Source organism: Squalius cephalus (assembly GCF_949319135.1).
Source record: "Squalius cephalus genome assembly, chromosome: 6".
Taxonomy (NCBI): domain Eukaryota; kingdom Metazoa; phylum Chordata; class Actinopteri; order Cypriniformes; family Leuciscidae; genus Squalius; species Squalius cephalus.
In genome coordinates this window covers 12,147,774-12,169,251 of record NC_137127.1, presented here as the reverse complement: position 1 = coordinate 12,169,251, position 21,478 = coordinate 12,147,774, and the positions used below count along the sequence as shown (strand labels likewise).

Sequence of the window (21,478 nt, the reverse complement as noted above, 5' to 3'; positions counted from 1 at the left end):
ATTGGGAGGAGTACAATTTACATATGTGCCTCCCAATAGCCAGATCCATTTACACTTGTCCAGTTTTGTCTGGAATGAGTCTCATACCACCTCCTGAAGTGGTTTGAGTGATCTCAAAAGCATTTCAGAGGGCATTAACAACTGGTCTCCTCATGCTATCTGGATATCTTGGATAGCTATCTGATCAGGAAAAAAACTCATGACCAGGTATAAACAGGCCCATATTTACTTACTTTGAGGATAACAACAAAGGATATGGAAATATTTTCCTATCATTTAAAAGATATTTAATTAAAAGCCTATTTTTCCCCAACTATGCATGATTTATATGGTTTAGGTGCATTATATTATTTGCATTTATCGTTGTTTTTTCTTTGCTATGTGTGAAAGGTGTTTGTATTGAAGGATGTTTTAATATGATTGTAAGGATCTATTGCTGTCGGGTAGCATTATCTTCTAATGTCTTCTCACAGCTGCTGAATAAAATCGTGTTCCTGGTTAGTTTTGTGGGGAACCAGGGCACGTTCACACGAGGGTACAAAGCAGTTATCATGGACATCTTCTTCCTTCTGCACGTCGGTTACGTCATCGTGTGCATGCTGGGTCTGTTCGTGCATGAGTTCTTCTACAGTATCCTGGTACGATTTCACACTTTTTGCAATATAATTTTTTTTTATAAATGAAATTAATGATTTAATTCTGTTTTGTTTTTTGTATTGTTTTTAAAGTGGGGTCCAGGGATGCTTCCTTTGAGAGAAAAAAATCTCAATGTATTTCTATGGCTGTCAAAGTTGTTAGCTTAGGATATTAATTAAATAGATAATATAATCATTTAACACATTTACTGATTTTTTTTTACTATTACAGTTTCTTTCTGGCTTCTAAAAACTGGACAGAAATTATGAGATTAGTTACAATTAATTGTATTCTATTGACAGTGCTAGTTTTAACAGTAAGAAATAAAAAAACAAATGTTTTTGTATACACAGATTTTATTTAATGTTTATAAAGGTTTCTTATGCTCACTAAGGCTGCATTTATTTGATCAAAAATACAGTAAAATCAGTAATATTGTGAAATATTACAATTTGAAATAAACGTTTTCTTTTTTTAATATATTTTAAAATGTAAATTATTCCTGTGATGGCAAAGCAAATGGTCAGTATCATTACCCCAGTCTTTAGTGTCACATGATCCTTCCGAAATCATTTTAATATGCTGATTTGGTGCTAATGCAATTATTATCATTATTAACAGTTGTGCTGTTTAATATTTTTGTGGAAACCGTGATATCTTTTTTTCAGGATTCTTTGATTAGAAAGTTCAAAAGAACAGCGTTTTAAATAATAAATTATTTTACATTGCTACAAAATATTGTCAATTTTGATCAATTTAATGCAAATGTAATAATTTATTTTGACTTTAGAACAATGATAATTTAAATATTTAAAATTATTTATTTTTGAAACATGTTTTTATAATATTCCTCTTTCTTTCCTTCTCTAGTTGTTTGATCTTGTGCGTAGAGAGGAAACGCTCCTAAACGTGATGAGAAGTGTGACAAAGAACGGCCGCTCCATCTTCCTCACAGCTGTTCTGGCTATCATCCTGGTCTACCTCTTTTCCATTGTGGCCTTCCTCTTCTTTAAAGATGACTTCCTTATGGAAATAGACCGCCTCCCTTCTTTAAGTAAGCATGAAGTGTACATGATGTCCCTGTCACGCTCTTTGCTGTAATGGCCTCCTATCTTTCCAGCTGCACATTGCATAGAACTTGTTGTTTTGGTCTTTCATTTCATATTTCCCAAATGTTCTGTATGGATGAAGTCATTATCATATGCTAATGTGCAACCCTGCGTATCGTATATGTAAATGACTTAGTATGAATGGCAGTAAAATGTCTCTTTTAGTAAGAGTAGCACATCTGCGATGAATTCAGTATGTACATGTGGATGCGTGACGGTGAAGATATTCCGTGTATGTGTGTTTATATGAACACATGGCCATGTAGCGTTGTTGAGATGGGAGAGGACCTGCTAGCACATGGCACCTGTTGCATAACCCAGCAGTGGCCACACTCCCTTATATAATCACTTCCTCTGTGCACTGCAGCACTGCACAAGCACTGGGGACAGGAAAGGGACACGCATACACTGGAACACAACAAACATGATTTAATAAAGCTTTTCTATTGTGAAAAAAACTAGTGCTGTCAAATTGATTTAATCGCATCTAACATAAAAGTTTTTGTTTACATAATATATGTGTGTGTGTATATATTATTATATTTATATTTATATATATATATATACAGTATATATATATATATATATATATATATATATATATATATATATATATATATATATATGTGTGTGTGTGTGTGTGTGTGTGTGTGTGTGTGTGTATGTATATATATATATATATATATATATATATATATATATATATATATATATATATATATATATATATATATATATATATATATATATATATATATATATATATATATATATATATATATATATATGTATATGTATATGTATATATATGTATATGTATCCCCACCCCAAAAATGTCCCCAGAAATGGTTTTAAGTCAGTTATTTATATCTTTTGCTGTAGTGTGTCAGTAGGAAATATCAGTTTACATTTCCAAACATTCTTTTTGCCATTAATTGTAATAATCCAGTGAGATTTCAGTATGCACAAGGAGTCTGACAACAGCCGGTATGATCTGATTTCACCATCATCGAGTCCGTCTGTGATTACATGAAGAAACAGAAAAAACTGAGACAGACTAAATCCAGAAGAACTGCGGGAACATCTCCGAGATGCTTGAAGAAACCTTCCTGCAAAGCTACCTGAAAAACTATGCGCAAGTGTACCTGGACAAAAGCCGTTTTAAACGCAAAGGGTCGTTACACCATATATTGATTTGAATTAGTTAATAGAAGTTAAATCATAAATAAATTCAATTTGTGATTTTATTTTTGAAAGCATTCTCACTTTACAGCATTTTAACACAAGTGCCAGTACTTTTCACAGTACTGTAGCTTTGCAGGAAGGTTTCTTCAAGCATCTCGGAGATGTTCCCGCAGTTCTTCTGGATTTAGTCTGTCTCAGTTTTTTCTGTTTCTTCATGTAATCACAGACGGACTCGATGATGGTGAGATCAGATCATACCGGCTGCTGTCAGACTCCTTGTGCATACAGAAATCTCACTGGATTATTACAATTAATGGCAAAAAGAATGTTTGGAAATGTAAACTGATAGTTGCTACTGACACACTACAGCAAAAGATATAAATAACTGACTTACAACCATTTTTGGGGACATTTTTGGGGTGGGGATATTAACATGCCTAAGACTTTTGCACAGTACTGTATATGTTTGTATATATGTATATGTAGGTCTGTCTGTGTGTGTGTACGTGTCTGTGTATATATACTGTATATATGTATAAATATGTGTTTGTATAAACAGTATACACACACAGACATATATATATATATATAATATATAAATAAAATATGCACACACATATATTATGTAAACAAAAACTTTCATGTTAGATGCGATTAATCGATCACAAACGCATGCTATGAATGCAGATTTGAATGTTTTTACCAAAAAAACTCAATATTTGTTTGGTTTGTTTTTTAGAGAGGCCAAATGTGAAGGAGTCTATGAGCTGTCTGAGTGAGTCCTGTTCCAACTCCGCCTTTAGTTCTCACCACGGTAAGTCACCTCTGTATTTGTTTTTACAGTGGCAACGCCCCCCAAAGACTTTCTGGACAGTCAGGCCACACTTAAAATGTATGAATGTCCTTGAAATAGACAGCAAAATGTCAAACCAAGTGGCATTTAGTTCAAGAAATGGCGCACAAGCACGGTTTTCAGGCAAAACATTTCACAAATAGAAGCTTTTAAATGATAACATATTTTTGCAGATGCCACTTGATCTGGTATATTTTTTGGCTAATGTAATGACATTCATGCATTTTTAAAAGTGATTTAGGTGTTACTTAAATGATACTTTTTAGAACCACAGTTTGCGATATTGATGTCCCATCAAATGGGACTTCCATTGTACAGCTGTGCATGTGTATTGTTAAACTGTAAAATCCTGGACTCATGGATTTATTTGTGTAGTTTGAATGTCGCATTGAGAACGACATCAAGAATAATTCAGCATTTACTGTGCAGCACTGCAGTTTCTCTTTTGATTTAACCTCCGTCTCACCCTTCAGCTGAATGTTCTAGCATAAAATGCGTTACTGGTGGCATGTCGTGTGATTTGTGTGTGCGTGTGTGTTTATGGTTTTTTGAAGTGTATGTTTGTGAAAGGCTGGTCGTGTGTATTTATTATAGAGGTTAAGGTGCTGAAATGACCCATGAGAGAGAGAGAGAGAGAGAGTGTGTGTGTGTGTTGAGGAGATGACTCATGTGCTGCTTTGTTCTGCTTTGCCCTGGGAGTCTTTAAAGATCACCTGTGCTTCTAGATATCAACACGTGCGCACTCTTTCTCTCACACGCTCACCCTCTTTCTTTCTTTGACCTCTCCCTCACTGTCTCCCATCTCTCTCTGTGTCCCTCATGTATTCCTTACTTACCTTTCCATGCTCATTTCTTCAATCTTCCTGTCTTTCTTACTTTGTTGATGTGTCTTTTCTTAGTCTCTGCTCCTGCACAATTTCTTTTAAAAGCCTAATGGCCTTCTCAAACTGTGTATATACATTACAGTGGGGTCCAAAAGTCTGAGACCACTAGTACAAATCCGTTATTTGCATGTGATGGATAGATGAATAAATGGAATGATTGATTGATTGATTGTATTATTATTATTTATTAATATGAATAATTCTAAAAATGTATAAAAAAATAAAAATTGTATAATTAAAAAAATGTAAATGCATAATTTAAAATGTAAATATTTCAAGAAATAGATCTTTAAATGAGTAATTAATCTGAATACATAATTATAAGTCTAAATATATAAATAAAAATGTAAGTAAAAATCCTGAATATATAGTTATAAACCTGAATAAATATTTATGAACCTGCAGACGTACTTAAAATATTAAATGTATAAATAAGTAAAAATTCTGAATATATAATAATTATTTCTGAATAGATAAGTAGAAAAAAAGAATAATATATATATATTCTTGAATATATAGTTACAAATGTTTAAAACTGTTATGTTATCTATGTCTGTATATTTGTGTGTGTGTTCGTCCCAGTGGAAGTAACGGATGAAGATGATACAGAACGGGTGTGTGACACCCTGCTGATGTGCATCATTACGGTTCTGAACCATGGGCTGAGAAACGGGGGAGGAATCGCAGATGTTCTGCGCAAGCTCTCCAAAGAGGTGAACAGAATATCATCAATGCAACACATTCAGACATGAGATACGCCAATAAATCCTTCGTGGCGTCACTAATACTGTCAGTATAATCCATCCAGACATCTGTACATCATGCTTTTACAGACCCCTGCATTCGTTTACACTCTCTCTGAGCGTCTGTCTATATTCTTTGAAGCGTTGCAAAATCAGTTATGGCTGCTTCAAAGGGTCTTTTTTGTGGATGATTGAAAACTGCTGATCAATAATTTGATTTAAAAAAACTGAATTTAGGTCTTATTTTGCAATATTTCACTTTTACAGCCGAAATATCTCAAGTAAAATCTTAATTTATAACCCCCTCGCTGTTGCTCCTCAGGAGCCCATGTTCCCGGCACGTGTCGTGTTCGACCTCTTGTTCTTCTTCATTGTCATCATCATTGTATTGAACCTCATCTTTGGTGTGATCATCGACACCTTCGCTGACCTGAGGAGTGAGAAACAGAGAAAGGAAGAAATTCTGAAGACCACCTGCTTCATTTGTGGTATGTCTTTCTTAAAGGGAACATATTATGAAAAACAGGAGGTTAGCTAATCATAACAGTGTTTGTTTCTATATTTTGTAGAATTTCTGAACTAAAATGAAAATGAATAGCTGGGTTCATGTGTTCATTAAAAACGTGAAAATATTTGTCTTTTCACAAAATCACTGGATCTTTCAGTAAAATTGATATGAATTGTTCTTCATACCTCAAAGTGGTATGATGGAGCTTAAAGAGGACCCATTATGCTTTTTCTTTACATTTTCAACTTTCTTTAGTGTGTAATGTTGCTGTTTGAGCATGAAAAAGGTCTACAAACCTACAAAGCACAAAGTCCAATTCAAAGGGACATCAAATCTTCCAGGAACGTATTCGTCACAGTATACCACATTTAAATAATTCCCGCCGAAGGCATACACACACAAAAACAAACAGGTGCGAGGCCTAATTGAGTTACATTATTAGTGTATTGAAACTTGCAGTTATGGTAAGAGGCGTGACATTTAAGAAACACACTCTTAAGTAATTGGCCAATCACAACACACTGGTCCAGCAGACCAATCAGAGCACACTGTGCTTTTCAGAAGGAAGGTCTTTATAAGAGACGGGAACAAAACAGTTACTAAAAGACTGGAAAGAAGGCAACAATGTAGAATATGTGACAAATAATGTTTTTTGAACATTCAAGCATGAAAACCTATTATTGTAGACTCCAAAAACAAAATCAAGACTTTGTAAAAGGGCATAATATGACCTCTTTAAGATTTCAGTCTATTCCACATGCAAAAGTTACTTTAAAGGTACAGTTGCAAAATTTCTTAGAGAGGGCTGAGAATTGTCAAGTAAAACATTTGTTGCCTATTTTAATGCAAAAAATAAAATGCTACAAATGTGTAGAATATCATAGCTTTAAACGCAGGTATTTTCAACATCTGCACACCAGCGAAACATCTTCGAATGGCTTGGAACTAGCCAGTGGTGCGGCTGTAAGCAGATGTCATGCCCTGTCACATTCTGTTACTCTGACTGCCTTTGAATTTTTATATGAGGTCTGTGACAGGCCTTTTTATTTGATGGATTCAACTATGATCATGGTGACATTTACTCCAATGAAGAAGACCATGGTAGAGAAGAACAGATGTGGGGGAAAGTTTTATAGTGACTATAAACAGTGGAATACCATGAATAAACAAATGATTTTGACTGACAGAATGGCTTTTCTTTGAAGAATCATTATCTTATTATCTGCTCATCTTCAGGACTTGAGAGAGACAAGTTTGATAACAAGACCGTGTCGTTTGAGGAGCACATCAAGTCGGAGCACAGCATGTGGCACTATTTGTACTTCCTGGTCTTGGTGAAGGTGAAGGACCCCACCGAGTACACAGGGCCCGAGAGCTACGTGGCCCAAATGATTAAGGTTAGTCCTCTGGCACAGTTGGTACCATGATACAGTGACCCCTAAAATGTATTTGGACACTTTGTGTCTGTCAAACTTTATTGGATTTTTTTGTCCCCACTAGGAAAACAGCTTATAACTCAGTGATATATAAAAAGTGATGTTTCTGAAAATGTAAAATTGCATAAAATTTTCTGTGATGGATAGGTTTAGGGGAAGGGTTAGTGTGGGGATATAAGACAGATTGTTCAGTATAAAAATCATTATGTCTATGGAAAGTCCCCATAAAACATGAAAACACTGTGTGTGTGTGTGTGTGTTTATATCTCTGTGCACTGTTTTCAGTTGACGCCAGCTAAAGGAGACCGTGAACTTCCTTAAAATAAGAGAAAGACTCCCTTGATGGCATTCCTAATGTCTTTTGATGCGTGTGTGTGTTCTAATTTGTTTGTTTATATTTGTGTGTGTGTGACCTTCTCTTGCTCCTGGTATCTCACAGAGAATACTGAAAGTAGTGTAGTAATTAAAGCCTTCGTTAAGACTGCTTTTTCTCTATAATAATGGGCTGAGTGGGACTAATGTTTATCGTGGAGGGTAGGAGAACGATCTCTGTGGTGTTATATGGCAATTTCATATTTTCTGCACCATTGGTAGTTTGCAAAATTCAGAAAAGTTTATTAAAGGGTAAATTTACAGTTACAGCAGTCCATTAATATGGGTTTTACAATTCAAGACAATTAAAAATGATGCCTACTTGCGCATATTTTTATGAAAATTAATTATAATTCAATATTTTTTTAAATGGAGAAGTTGGAACAGGTTTTGCTGGAATACATTTGCAGGGAATCCCGTTCACAGCCGTTTAAAAAGCATTCCAGGACATGAAGAGTGTGCGTGAGCTCTGAAGAGTATATAACATGATTGATTTGTTTACCATTTTTGGTTACTATACATACAGTAATTCTTGAATGTGAGTTCATGTGTTCTAATATACACTACCATTCAAAAGTTTGGGGTCGGAGAAATTTGTTATATAGCTCACCAAGGCTGCATTTATTTGATCAAAAATACAGTAAAAACTGTAATACTGTGAAATATTATTACTATTTAAAACAACTGATTATTATTTTAAAATCTATATTTTAAAATGTAATTTTTTCCGGTCCCACTTTATATTAAGTGGCTTTAAGTACTATGTACTTACATTGAAATTAATAATTTGATACAATGTACTTATTGTGTAACTACATGTTTTTACATTGTACTTACATTTAAAAAATTCCTGCATGTAATTACAGCTGTAATTAATTTATGTAATTACATTTGTAATTACACAGTTGACCCTTCCCTTACACCTTAAACCTACCCAATCCACCACACCTGTCCCTAACCTTACCCGTATCACACCTCAATAGCAGCAAAAGTGTTTTACAATACAACATGAACACATCAAAAAATAAGTACAATGTACTTGTTGTAAGTACATAGTACTTAACGCCACTTAATATAAAGTGGGACCTTTTTTCCTTTTCAGCATCACATGATTCTTTAGAAATCATTCTAATATGCCGATTTGGTGCTCAAGAAACATCAATGTTGAAAACAGTTAGCTTTTTATGGAAACCGTGATGCTTTTCTTTATTTTTCAGGCTTCTTTGATTAATAGACATTTTTGTAACACTATACATGTCTTGACTCTTTTGATCAGTTTAATGCATCCTTGCTGATTAAAAGTATATATATTTTTTCTTTTAAATCTAACTGACCCCAGACTTTTTCGGTAGTGTATATAAATGTAAAAAAAAATTATGTGTAGATCTTGGTTCTGACAGAAAGGAGTGCAAACACTGTTAATCAGCTAGGCATTAGCGGCAGATGCTGATAATCTGAAAATGGCCAAAGGTTGGTCAGTTTATCAGCCTGGCCAATAAAATGGCATATTAGTAGACTGAATGTTTGGGTTCAGTGGAAATCTACAGAGCTTTTCTGCTGGATACTGCATGCTCAGAATCCATGAAGTCCTGCTGATGACACACTGAGTTCTACAGTATAGTACTACATTAACTAATTACTGTGTGTTGCTACAAACACAAGGGCCCTTATTAAAGCTGTGATGGGAGAGTTGAGACATGGGCGATGCATAACTAAGGGAGACAAGTTTGTTTAGTTTCATCAGTGTTGTTCTGTCTCGTGTAAGGATGGGTTAGGAAACAGTAACTGAATGCAAAAACACTACAGCCTGGCACTGACACTTTTTGAGCACAGCAGTTTCAACTGCAGGTTTACATTGAAGTGTGTGTGTGTGTTTGTGAGTTTGTGAGATTATCACTCACAGGCTGCTGGAAAAAGAGTGTGAGCAGGTACTGCAGCAGTCACAGCATTATGTAACCCATCTCAAGTGGCCTGCTATTAGCTCAGCCTATCTTCACACGTGCTCTCCTGTGTCCCACACACACACACACACCTGCCACGCCACTCATTATCACACAGTGAGTCAGGCGTCTCCTTGGCAACACGGTCGTCATGCACTGTCGGCAGGAACGAGAAAAAAAAAAAACTCTTCGGCCTCTAGACTTGTGATCAATGCAAGTTCAAAGGTCACGCATTCACCGTTGTATCCGTTTCTCCCAGCTGGGCGTCTCAGGATGCGTGTGTGTGTGTGTGTGTGTGTGTGTGTGTGTGTGTGTGTGTGTGTGTGTGTGTGTGTGTGTGTGAACAGATGACTGCAGGAGTGCGTGCGCAGCGGCTGGCCATACTAATCAAACTGATTATTGCAATCATGCTGCTATTTCCAGAGCCGAGTCGATGGCAGCGCTCTGAAACTGCCTTTCCATTGCAAAACAGCATCTTTATGATGATGAGAGACGAGGACACGTGATCGAACGATTATGCAGTCTGTCAGATGGGAAAAGAAGTTTAATGGCACTTTAATGACAGTCGAAACACCTTTCCCACACACTAGTCTGCAGCAGTGTGCTTGTGCCAAAGCGTATATGTACGTTTGTGAGGTGTTAGCTGCCATGCGCTTTGATGTTAAAATGCTTTCTTCTATATACCTTAATGATAAGCCAATGAGAAGTAATCCATTTGCAGGTTGATTTGGCTTGATTTGGTTGTTTGTTTGGGGTCTGTAAGATTTGTTTTTGAAGGAAGTCTCTAATTCTCACCAAGCCTGCATTTATCTGACAGTAGAAACTAAGCTTGTGAAGTATTTTTTTTTAGTTTTTTTTTACAATTTGTAGTATTTGTTTTCTAATATATTTTAATTTATTCCTGTGATGGTAAATCTGAATTTTCAGCAGCCATTTCTCCAGTCTTCAGTGTCACACGATCCTTCAGAAATCATTCTAATATGCTGATTTGCTGCTCAAGAAACATTTCTCATTATTATCAGTGTTAAAAACAGTTGTGCTGCTTACATAAAAAAAAAAAAAATTAAGATTGTAAACGTCTTTTTGATTAATTTAATGTACCCTTGCTGAAGAAAAGTATTCATTTCTTAAAGGGGACCTGTCATGCAAAATTCACGTTTCTGAACATATTGTGTCTGCAGTGTGTGTACACAACCACCCTATCGTGGTAAAAATCCATCCACTCCATTTGTTATTTTCTCCATAAATCTTAAACCGTGTCTCAAAATGAGCTGATCAGGAATATACTCCAATGTTGACATCCCACTGGAACAGTCCCCGCCCACGACTGGCGACGGAATATGTCCTATTAGCTTAGCTCCTCCCCTTAATGAGCTCAGCCCAGAACATTTAACAGCAGCATTCAAGTAAGAAATGTATTCTTATTAAAGCTAATGTGGTCATTCGGTCAAGTGCTGTGAGGGATCTTCTGTTTTCCTTTTGTTGTTTGGTTCATATTGACAGCATATATGGCAGTAGGTACTATATATTATGCTGTTGTCACTTTAATACACAGACATTACCTTGTGTTTATTTGACAGTTTAAGTTCAATAAGAGAACTTAGTTTAATACTCACATGACACGCTGTCTGACATCCAGTTTCTGTGCGCGTGCTTCGGATGTGTGCGCTCAGAAAACCAGAATCAAAACTGATATGACTGTAAAATGCATGCAAATAAAAAACTTCCATGATGACGAAGAACTCCAGTGTCACGTGAGCGTGGCCCGCGATAGAGATGATAATCAAAACTAAACAGATGTTTATCTGACCCGAGGCTCGAGCTGTACAGGCTCCGCCCTCTTCTGGAAAGCTGGGTGGAGTGCAGCAGCTCATTTGCATTTAAAGATACATGCACGAAAACGGCATGTTTTTCCTTCCACTCAAATTGTAAAGTGTTACCAAAAATCTTACTGTCCCCAACCTTTTGAGCTGTACTTTATGAAGCAACTGGATTGCCTTTATCATTGAATGTTCAATGTTAATTAATCATAGATAATTTATGATAAGTTATGATCAGGGGCCAGTTGCATGAACATAGCCATTATGTTAAGACTGTGTCTTAAGAACTAGTACAAACAACTAGCGATTAGTTAGGGATATTCAGTCTTACTTTTCGGTATTAGACCAATCTACGTTTTTATATTCCTGACTTAAAAAAAGTTATGTGCAGTCCTGAAGAAAAAGTTTGATGTCTAACTTGTAAGACTAGTCTTAGCATGCAACCGGCTCCTGGTGACCCTCACTAAACTCCATTGCTCAATGTTGTCCAGGTTTCATGAGAAAGATACTTTGTCCCTACTCTATCTTTCAATTTGGTTTGTTTGTTTCCCCCGCTGGCCAGACATAACAATGTTGTTTTCATGTTTGGTTTTTCGCTCCCTTTATATCCTCAGGTTGCATCTTTACTAAAAATATGGGGCATTTCATGATACTTGACCCTCACAATCTGGTCTCTGTTCATCCGTCCTCACTTAACCTATGTTTCCCCACTTCATTCCTTGTTTTTCATAGAGTTCATAATGCACCATTCTCTGGAACCAATTAGCCGCAATTTATGCCTAATCCTAATTTCCCCTTTTTCCTGTTTTAGATCCCAATGAAACATTCTGCAAAACAAGATTGCTCTTTTCCAGAGAGATAGAGGTGCTTTGTCCCAATTTTGATCTGAAAGAGTGCTTGACCTTGTTCATGCGCCTGTTTCTCAGAAGAGCAACGGATTTTTTCACTGTGTTTTTCTTGGAAAGCCTCACTCCCTATTGTATAGCGGAGAAAAGCACTGCGTTTGAGTACGAATGTGCGCATGCCCGGGTGTGTCTCCTCGTGAGTGTGTGTTGTTTCATAATTGTGTAAGGGAAGGCAGTCTTTTCCCACCTCTAAACATATCCTGGAACTCTCTGTGTACCTTGCAGCTCTCCTGTCAGGCTGACTGTGAAAAGCACCTTACATAACTGCTGTGCTGAGACTGCACTGTTACCCCCCTCCTTATCTCGCACACCCCAGACTAGATCAAATCATATACATGCACATTAATCGCATACGCGCTCGCACACACAATTTGTAGAACACAAACAAATATCTTGTACGTGAGCTACTGTGTGGGCACACACACTTTACAAACATAATGACTCACTGTTATTATCGAAAACACAAAAAAGCATTTATAACTGGCTGCAGTTGATTTGCGTGACTACTTCCTGATTCTAAAGTTATCTTTGCATCCAGGCCTTTGTTGTCTAGATCTACCTCTATATGCTTTAGATTTTGGAGTTGGAGTTTTAGCACACTTGCTCATATTTATAAGCATGCAATTGCTAGCAGAGAGGGGTCATGATGATTGACTCGGAAGTCCGTGTTCTAGTGTAGTCAGGCTATGATTCACAGCACTAAACCATTTCATATTTAGTCAGGGTCTTATATTCCTTTACATTGCATAATTTGGTTTGTTTTTAGGATGATGTCAGACATCCTGTCTATGTTGACACCAAGTGATGAGTTTGCATTCTTAATTGGATTTTTCGCTGTTCTAACTTGGCACGATTAAATAGGTTATTGCGTATTAGTACACTACCGTTCAAAAGTTTGGGGTCTGTAAGTTTTAATAGCGAGGATGCATTAAATTGAACAAAAATTATATTAAAGACTTTTGGGTCATTTCGTGTCAAATCAACCAAATTTCAGAAACTTTCCCAGCTAAAATGTTTGATTTTGTTAATATTTTTTCTAAAGAAAGTCTAGCATAAATAGTGATGAATGCCAAAATATAAAATTTTATGGGTGTATATTTACTGAATAATCCACTATTTTGTAGAGGGGGGGTCAAAAATGATTTGGAGCCAGATTACAGAAGGGTAAAAATGACTTTAGAAAGATGGCAGCATCATTATTTTATTTTTACACAGAGATTGGTTGGTCTATTTGTAAAATCTGTTGACTTTGGCAATCTTTGTTGATATTATTTGCCAACAGTGACAGTACAAAAATGGAAAAAAGCTCTTCTTTACTAAATTTTGCATGCCTGTAACTGTAAGATAACTTCATATCCTTTTGCATTTTGTTCTATAAACTTTTCTATAGATATCCATATTTTTAAAGACTTATATGGAGCAATTTCAGATATATTAGATGTCAATATGACTCTGAGTAAGTTGTACATGTTTTTAGGTGGTCAAAATTCAAATATGGGTCACTTTTTTTATACAGCTAATATTTTTTTTCTTTCAAAGAGGAACAGCTGAAGAACAAATAATATTGAAACTACTAATTTTTTTTTTTTTTCAATCAAAACAGTTGCATAGAACATACCTGTCAGAGTGCCATAGATATTGTTTTTCCAAAGTTTGCATGCCTGTAACTCAAAAAGTATTATATCTTTTAGTAAAGTAAGATATTGCAATATGATTTTAGATTCTGGTTCTTAACAAACTTTTCTTTTGAAGTCTTCATTTCAGCAATACATGGTTCAATCCCAATAGATATGGGAATCTCAATGTGGCTCCATGTTTAAATTGTTGAATTCTACCCATTTTCAGTGGACAAAAACCAAATGTGAGTCACTTTGCAGTTTGCACACAGCTGATAGTTATTGCATTTAAAGGGAAATGCCTGAATAATAAATAATGTTGAAACTAGGAATGTATCTTGTTTTCCCCCATCAAAACAATTGCAAATAACACACCTCTCTCAGTGCCAAAAATCCACTGAAATGGTCAAATTGAGACACATTGTTCTTCAAGTGTATTTATAAGAATCTATATTTGAATTAGTTTCAAGGATATTTGGAAGAAGGGATTTTGTTCATTTTAACAGATTCTGAAGCTACATGTTAACATTGACATCTCAATATCTCTGGGATTAAACCATATAGCCTTAAAAAAAGATTTCAAAAGAAAAGTTTCATAGGAAGGAACAAGAATCAAAAATGATATTCAGAGTCAGATATCTTTAATACTTTAAATACAAAAAGTATCAGCTGTACCACTTAAAATCTGTCCAATTTAACAAGTTACTCATGGAACCACATTGAAATCCCATTATCTCTGATATACAGACCTATCAATAAAGTATTTTTACCCCCCTGTAATCTGGCTCCAAATCTCAGGTGAAAATTGTCCTTTTGACCCCCAACCTTTAAACAGTAGTGTATATTTAGTTTGCATTGTTTCTATCCCACAACCTTATTAGAACAGACTTGCGACCTATTTTTGCGGCCCACCATTTGCCAGAGAGGCAGTTTCTGAGTGACAACATGATGTGCTTTAGTGCACTACAGTCTTTGAGACCTTTAACTGCTACTGTTATGCAACAAAACTCTACTGCTATACTTGCACTATGGAGTGTGAGACTGTCAGCAGGGTAAAACATCCTCCAAGAAGTTGTTAAATTCTACAGCCATTAATCCCACACAATCACCGCATTCATCAATGATTTTGAAGATAATTACTGTCATTCTTCAAATGACCTGTTGTGTGCAGTGTTCCTGTTATTATCTATTATCTTAAGTCTCTGTTTTTTGTGAGAACTATTATTGTTTTGTACTTATTTAGCCTATTTATTTGTTGAATACGTCTGTTAACTGTTTAAAGAGCTGCACTTAAGCCATTAGTCCATATATCGCAATACAACGCCACTTTTTCAGCAGAAGTATTTTTTCCTATTTGTTTTCTTGAAAATAATAAATTTCTAAAAATGTATAAATTATAAATTTATACAAATTTATTAAACATGTAAATCACCATGTTTGGGCTCAATAAGAATTTTCTATATTTAATACATTTTAAAATGTTATTTATTCCTGTGGTGGCAAAGCTGAATTTTCAGCAGCCATTCGTCCAGTTTTCAGTGTCACACGATCCTTCAGAAATCATTTTTATATACTGATTTGGTGTTCAAGAAACATTTCTTATTATCATCAATGTTAAAAACAGTTGTGCTGCTTAATATTTTTGTGGAAATTGATCTTTTTTGTTTTGAATTCTATTATGTATAGAAGGTTCTAAAGAACCCAAAAAACTCTTGCTGAGTTTTCGAATGATAGTGTAAATGTGTAAAACTGTTTCTTTGCAAAACAGTCATTGGGAAACAACATTCACAACTCTCTCTTCCCTTCAGGAGAAGAATCTGGACTGGTTTCCCCGGATGCGGGCCATGTCTCTGGTGAGCTCGGAGGGAGATAGCGAACAGAACGAGATCCGATCGCTGCACGAGAGATTGGACACCACTGTCTGTCTCGTGTCTCAGCTGTCTGGCCAGCTCTCTGAGCTTAAAGAACAGGTAACATACAGCACGCCATCCAATGGGACAGCCCGGTTTCACAGAGCAAAACATTCTTTCTCCTCACAGGGCCTCTGAAGTGTTTACTATTAGGCCCTGCTGTGGAAGTGCGTCAGAGCTGGGGTGGGGCGGCGCCCCGGGGCGATGTGGATGTTCCGGCTTTGCTCCGCTGTGTCGGATCACTGCCATCACCTGCCTGGCCCACATGTGATTCCGCACAAACAGTTTAACCGATTCACATGACACTGGGAGAGGGAGAACTGTAGGTTTTAATGGGACGTTAGAAAAGAAATTGCTGCCCCATGGCTCAGTTTTTTTTTGTCTGCATGGTTTGACCTTAGACTTCAGAGTTGAACTGTGTTATGTGCAGAAACGCACAAGAACTGCACAGTCATTGAGAATCGGCACTGGTCCAAACCAGTGGGCCAGAAACATTCGAACTAGAACATTTAACCACACCGCGGTGCCCCTCACATCCTTCTGATTCCTGACGGTCACGAGGAGCGGGCTTACTGTAATTCTCCTGGCAGTGCTAGATGTTAAATAACTTATTAAAGTGATTTCTCCTCCGACAGCCAGGCCTAATTAAACAGATTCTCCTCACCTCTCAGCTCCAGCTAGGCTGAGATCCAGCTCAGATACAGTAGGCCAAATCCCAACTTGTCATGTTTTCAGACAAACAGGCTCTCTCTGATTTAGTGTAGCTCACTGTGTTCCACCTCCATTCTCTCGCTAGGCCTGTTTACTTAGTAGTTCCCTTTTTTTTGTCTGGAACACCCACGAAAAAAGGTACAGTAGTGACCAAAGGTGATGTCCGGAGGAGATATTTGTTTTATATATATATATATATATATATATATATATATACATATATATATACAGTACCAGTCAAAAGTTTGGAAACATTACTATTTTTAATGTTTTTGAAAGAAGTCTCTTATGCTCATCAAGCCTGCAGTTAAAAAAAAAAAAAAAAAACAGTAATATTATGAAATATTATTACAATTTAAAATAATGGTTCTCTTTTTTAATATACTTTAAAATGTAATTTATTTTTGTGATGCAAAGCTGAATTTTCATCAGCAAGTACTCCAGTCTTTGGTGTCTTATGATCCTTCAGAAATCATTCTAATATGATGATTTGATACTCAGTTATTATCAATGATGGAAACAGTTGTGCTGTTTAATATATTTTTTTGGAATACTTTTTTCAGGATTCATTGATGAGTAAAACGTTAACAGCATTTATTCATAAAAACAGCATTTATTCAAAATAAAAACATTTCTAACAATATAAATCGTTACCATCACCTTTTATCAATTTAACGCATCCTTGTTGAATTAAAGTACTAATTTCTTTAAAAAAAAAAAAGTTATTGTTCCCAAACTTTTGAACGGTAGTGTATATTGTTACAAAAGATTTCTATTCTAAATAAATACAGTTCTTTTTAACTTTTTATTCATCAAATAATCCTGAAAAAAGTATCTCAGGTTATAAAAAAAATATTAAGCAGCACATCTGTTTCCAACATTGATCATAAATCAGCATATTAGAATGATTTCTGAAGGATCATAAGACACCAAAGACTGGAGTACTTGCTGATGAAAATTCAGCTTTGCATCACAAAAAAATTTTACATTTTAAAGTATATTAAAAAAGAGAACCATTATTTTAAATTGTAATAATATTTCATAATATTACTGGGGGGTTTTTTCTGTTTTTTTTTTTTTTAACTGCAGGCTTGATGAGCATAAGAGACTTCTTTCAAAAACATTAAACTTTACTTTACTGATAAGTAAAAAACAAAGACGAAACTTGTTTCAATGAAAACACATCAATTGTGAGCCGTTACACAGAGAATTCAGTTTTTTCACTGTAAATTATAAGATGACATGTTCTTTAACACTGTACATGAAACGTCTCATTAGATCTATACAGTTTTTTACTGTAGAGTATGGGAAGTTACAGTTAACCTGTTTTGTGTGTGTCTTTATCCACATGTACAGATGACGGAGCAAAGGAAGAACAAACAGAGACAGGGCTTTCTTGGACCATCACAAATAAACCATCAAATCCCCCCTCCACACTGAGGATGAACTTATCACCTCTTCACACACACTCACACACAGATGCTGATGTTCACACCATGAACAACAATACACTCATGGTGATATCACACTTTACATCATGACATGACAGTTGTCCAGTTAGATGAATAGAAATGACTACAGACTTGAGTGTCATTTCATAAGTGTTTCCTCGTTTAAATCTTATAGATGGAAGACGTTTGTTAATGCACAGAGTGTTTTTATTCGGAATATCACAAACCCTGGGCTCATGAGGGAATTTCCATTTTCTCCCAGAGGACTCGGCTGTCTGAATTTTTTTTTATTTTTTTTTCTATCAAGGGTCAAGTATTAACTCCCTCACATTTTAATTGTCCTGTCCATAAGTATTGCTGTAACTCAAAGTGGACTTTAATCAGTGCTGGAATAACTGGAGAGATAAAGTGCCTTTAGAGAGTTTCATAGTTTTTTTATAATTCACAATTACTTTAATGAAAGATAGAAGACTGGAAACATTGTTATCTCATAACCAGACAATCATGTGACCGTTGGAATGTGTTTGCATCACCTTCTACAAAGACCTAAAAGCTAGTCTTAACTCTTAATGACTTTTATTGTGTATTTTTATGTCAGACATGTGACTAGCATGTTTGTGCTTGCCTTATATACAGTTGTACAGAAAATAATAAAGAATTTATATTTGGTATTACAATGCTTAGTTTGACTGGATGTTGTGCAGAATGACTGTGACCCAAAGTTAAACTCATGTGATTCTCTAGTCTATTCTTTAAACCTTTTAGAAACTCAAGATTAAGGTTTGGAGTTAATCCACCCATTTCCCATTAATTTTATTGGCAGTCATTTATGAGTATTTTTTTTTAGGACCATTTAACCGTTTGACTCATGTGGGACCCTGTTGTAACATCCTACAAGGTAAAAAAAAAATCCAACATCAGTCTGTCCGACGTTGGATGTTGACGTCAATCTGACGTCAACCCGACTTTATTTTCCAACTAAAATGCAACCCCTGCAACCAAAATCATCCCCTGACTGACGTTACTACTTTCTACTCAAGGACCTTGACAGAATTGTAGTGGAGTAAAAAGTAGTGAAGTTTCAAATGTAGTGAAGTTGAAGTAAAAAGTTTCCAAAAAAAATAATACTCACGTAAAGTACAGATACTCAAAAAGTGTACTTAAGTACAGTACTCAAGTAAATGTACTTTGTTACTGTCCAACTCTGCTCATGTCCTCAATTTATTTGTGTTCTCATAGCAAGTGCCACAAAAGTCACCAAGTATCACACCATTCCAACGTAAAAAAAAATAAATAATTTAAATGTAAAATATTTTTGGTCCTAAGTGACTGAGGAGCACCAGAGGGTTATATCTAAATTAAAATAAAATAAAATTGTACCTTATTTCCTCAAAATTATTAGTATATAATCTATACGTTTGTAAATCAAAGACAATTTAACTGAAATGTTTAGTTAAGTCAAAGTCTTATATAAGTAAGTGTTGGGGAAAGTTACTTTTAAAAGTAATGCATTACAATATTCCGTTACTCCGTAAAAAAAAGTAACTAATCGTGTTACTTAATGTTACATTACTTTTGCATTACTTTTTCTCACCTGGACTGGGCTTGTTTGTTTGTTTTTTACACTCCAAAAGTGAAATTAATAAGCCTCAGGCTGAAGAAAATGCAAAACACTCCTGTACAGTAGAGGGTGACTCTCAAACAAACCTTTTGCAGAAGAATAGGACACACGAGAAGAAAGTTTGACACTCTTATTTCAGCAATTAAAAAAAAAGCCAATGTTTTGTTTACCTAAAGTCATTCTTGCTTATTAATTTGGCTGAATTGGATCATCGAAGGTCAGCAAAGACATTGGTTAATAAAGTGAGATTAAATACATCAAGTATATTTGTGTAATTTAACATTTAATTATTACAGGTTTGCATAATACGAATTTGCATTTCACTGTTTTTATTCACTTTGAACAATACTGAATCTGTTTTTGTCAAGTGAGATGAGTAAATGCATGCTAGAACTCCATCATATTTACACAGCGCACACTCTGCACCTTAATCACGATTTCTCTAAGCATTGGGAGAAGAGAGGTGTCAGTCAATAACTGGCAAAACAAAGTAACTTGTAACAGATATTTTGTTGGAAATTTAAAAGCAATGCGTTACTTTACTAGTTGAAAAAAGTAATCTGATTACATGTGTCGATAATGATTGTTGGAGTAATTTTGCATTAAAAAACATCCATTGATTGCTTAAGCTATAGTATTGATATAGCCTAGGGTAGAAGACTAGTTTATTCAGAGTACAAAGGCTCGTGCCTTAACTCTGGCACGGGTTAAAATTAGCCCCTGATGCCTCCATAATAGCTCACAGCTGTCACTAAGCAGGGGAAAGTCCAACATGTCTGGAATGCACCATCAGGGTCCAGAAGACAGTTAGTTGGATAACTGCCACTCTTACTAAATGTCCCCACTCGCTCTGATCGCACGTCTTTCAATCTAGAAGCAAACGTCATAGACATACTAGCAGTTATTCAATGTTCAGTCTCCCCCTCAGAATGCATTTTAATGATCGTTGATCCTCCGTAACAACTTGACTCACACATTTCCGTCATTCAGGTGTGCGCAGTTGGTAGGGCAAGACAGTGTACACCATCCTGCATAAACACACTCATTAATCTAAATATACCACCCTCCCTTCCTCCTTTCTGCATGTGACTGTGCGTGTTGTTGTCATGCTGGTGGGTCTGAGAGCAGATGAGATCTGTCACATGAGCTGGTCTCGGAGAGGCGAGAGATCACCCCTGCTGCACTCTTTCCTAAAAGCACTGCAAATGTGAGGGGGATTTTTCATTTGACTCAGCGTTCCTGCTTAATCGATTAGTGTACGGAGTGACTTGCTGAAGTTCTGAGAGACAGAGAGATCAAAGCCATTTTTCTAAAGGAATGAAAAAGATGTTTTTCAAATGTTCACTGCTCTTGTCCATACAATGAAAGTTAATTGTCATCTATCAGGCTAAAACAACACAAAATCAATAGCATAAGTATACTATAGATTTTTAAATTAATTAATTAATTTATTTATTTCCAGCAAGGATTCATAAAATTAATAAAACTTTTTAATGTTAGAAAAGATTATTCATAAAAAATCATGGAAAAAATTGATCAAGGTTTCTACAAAAATATTAAGCAGCACAACAGTTTTCAACATTGATAATAATAAGAAATGTTTCTTGAGCACCAAATCAGTAGCCTAGAAATCTAGACGCACTGGCAGCAAAATTTATTTTGCAGCCAGGGTAGTCTAGCAACTCTCCGTTGACTTTCAGAGCTGTAAAAACCTAAGTTGGGTCAGGCCAATCACATCGTGTATAGAGTAGGCGGGGCGGGCTTAACATAATGACGAC

The 21,478-nt window shown here is 35.7% G+C and overlaps 1 protein-coding gene across 2 annotated transcripts in view; it reads left to right on the top strand.

Annotated features, from left to right (window-relative positions):
* Positions 1-18,755, top strand: part of itpr2 (inositol 1,4,5-trisphosphate receptor, type 2) — a 100,221-nt gene extending 81,466 nt beyond the window's left edge. For both annotated transcript variants that reach the window (XM_079873643.1, XM_079873644.1), the window contains 8 exons: positions 474-638; positions 1,507-1,690; positions 3,670-3,744; positions 5,250-5,380; positions 5,733-5,898; positions 7,155-7,315; positions 15,816-15,977; positions 17,985-18,755. In XM_079873643.1, coding sequence (XP_079729769.1) covers positions 474-638; positions 1,507-1,690; positions 3,670-3,744; positions 5,250-5,380; positions 5,733-5,898; positions 7,155-7,315; positions 15,816-15,977; positions 17,985-18,068 — 1,128 coding nt within the window. In that variant the 3' untranslated portion in view covers positions 18,069-18,755. The remainder of the gene's footprint in view (positions 1-473; positions 639-1,506; positions 1,691-3,669; positions 3,745-5,249; positions 5,381-5,732; positions 5,899-7,154; positions 7,316-15,815; positions 15,978-17,984) is intronic.
* Positions 18,756-21,478: the final 2,723 nt, after the last annotated feature.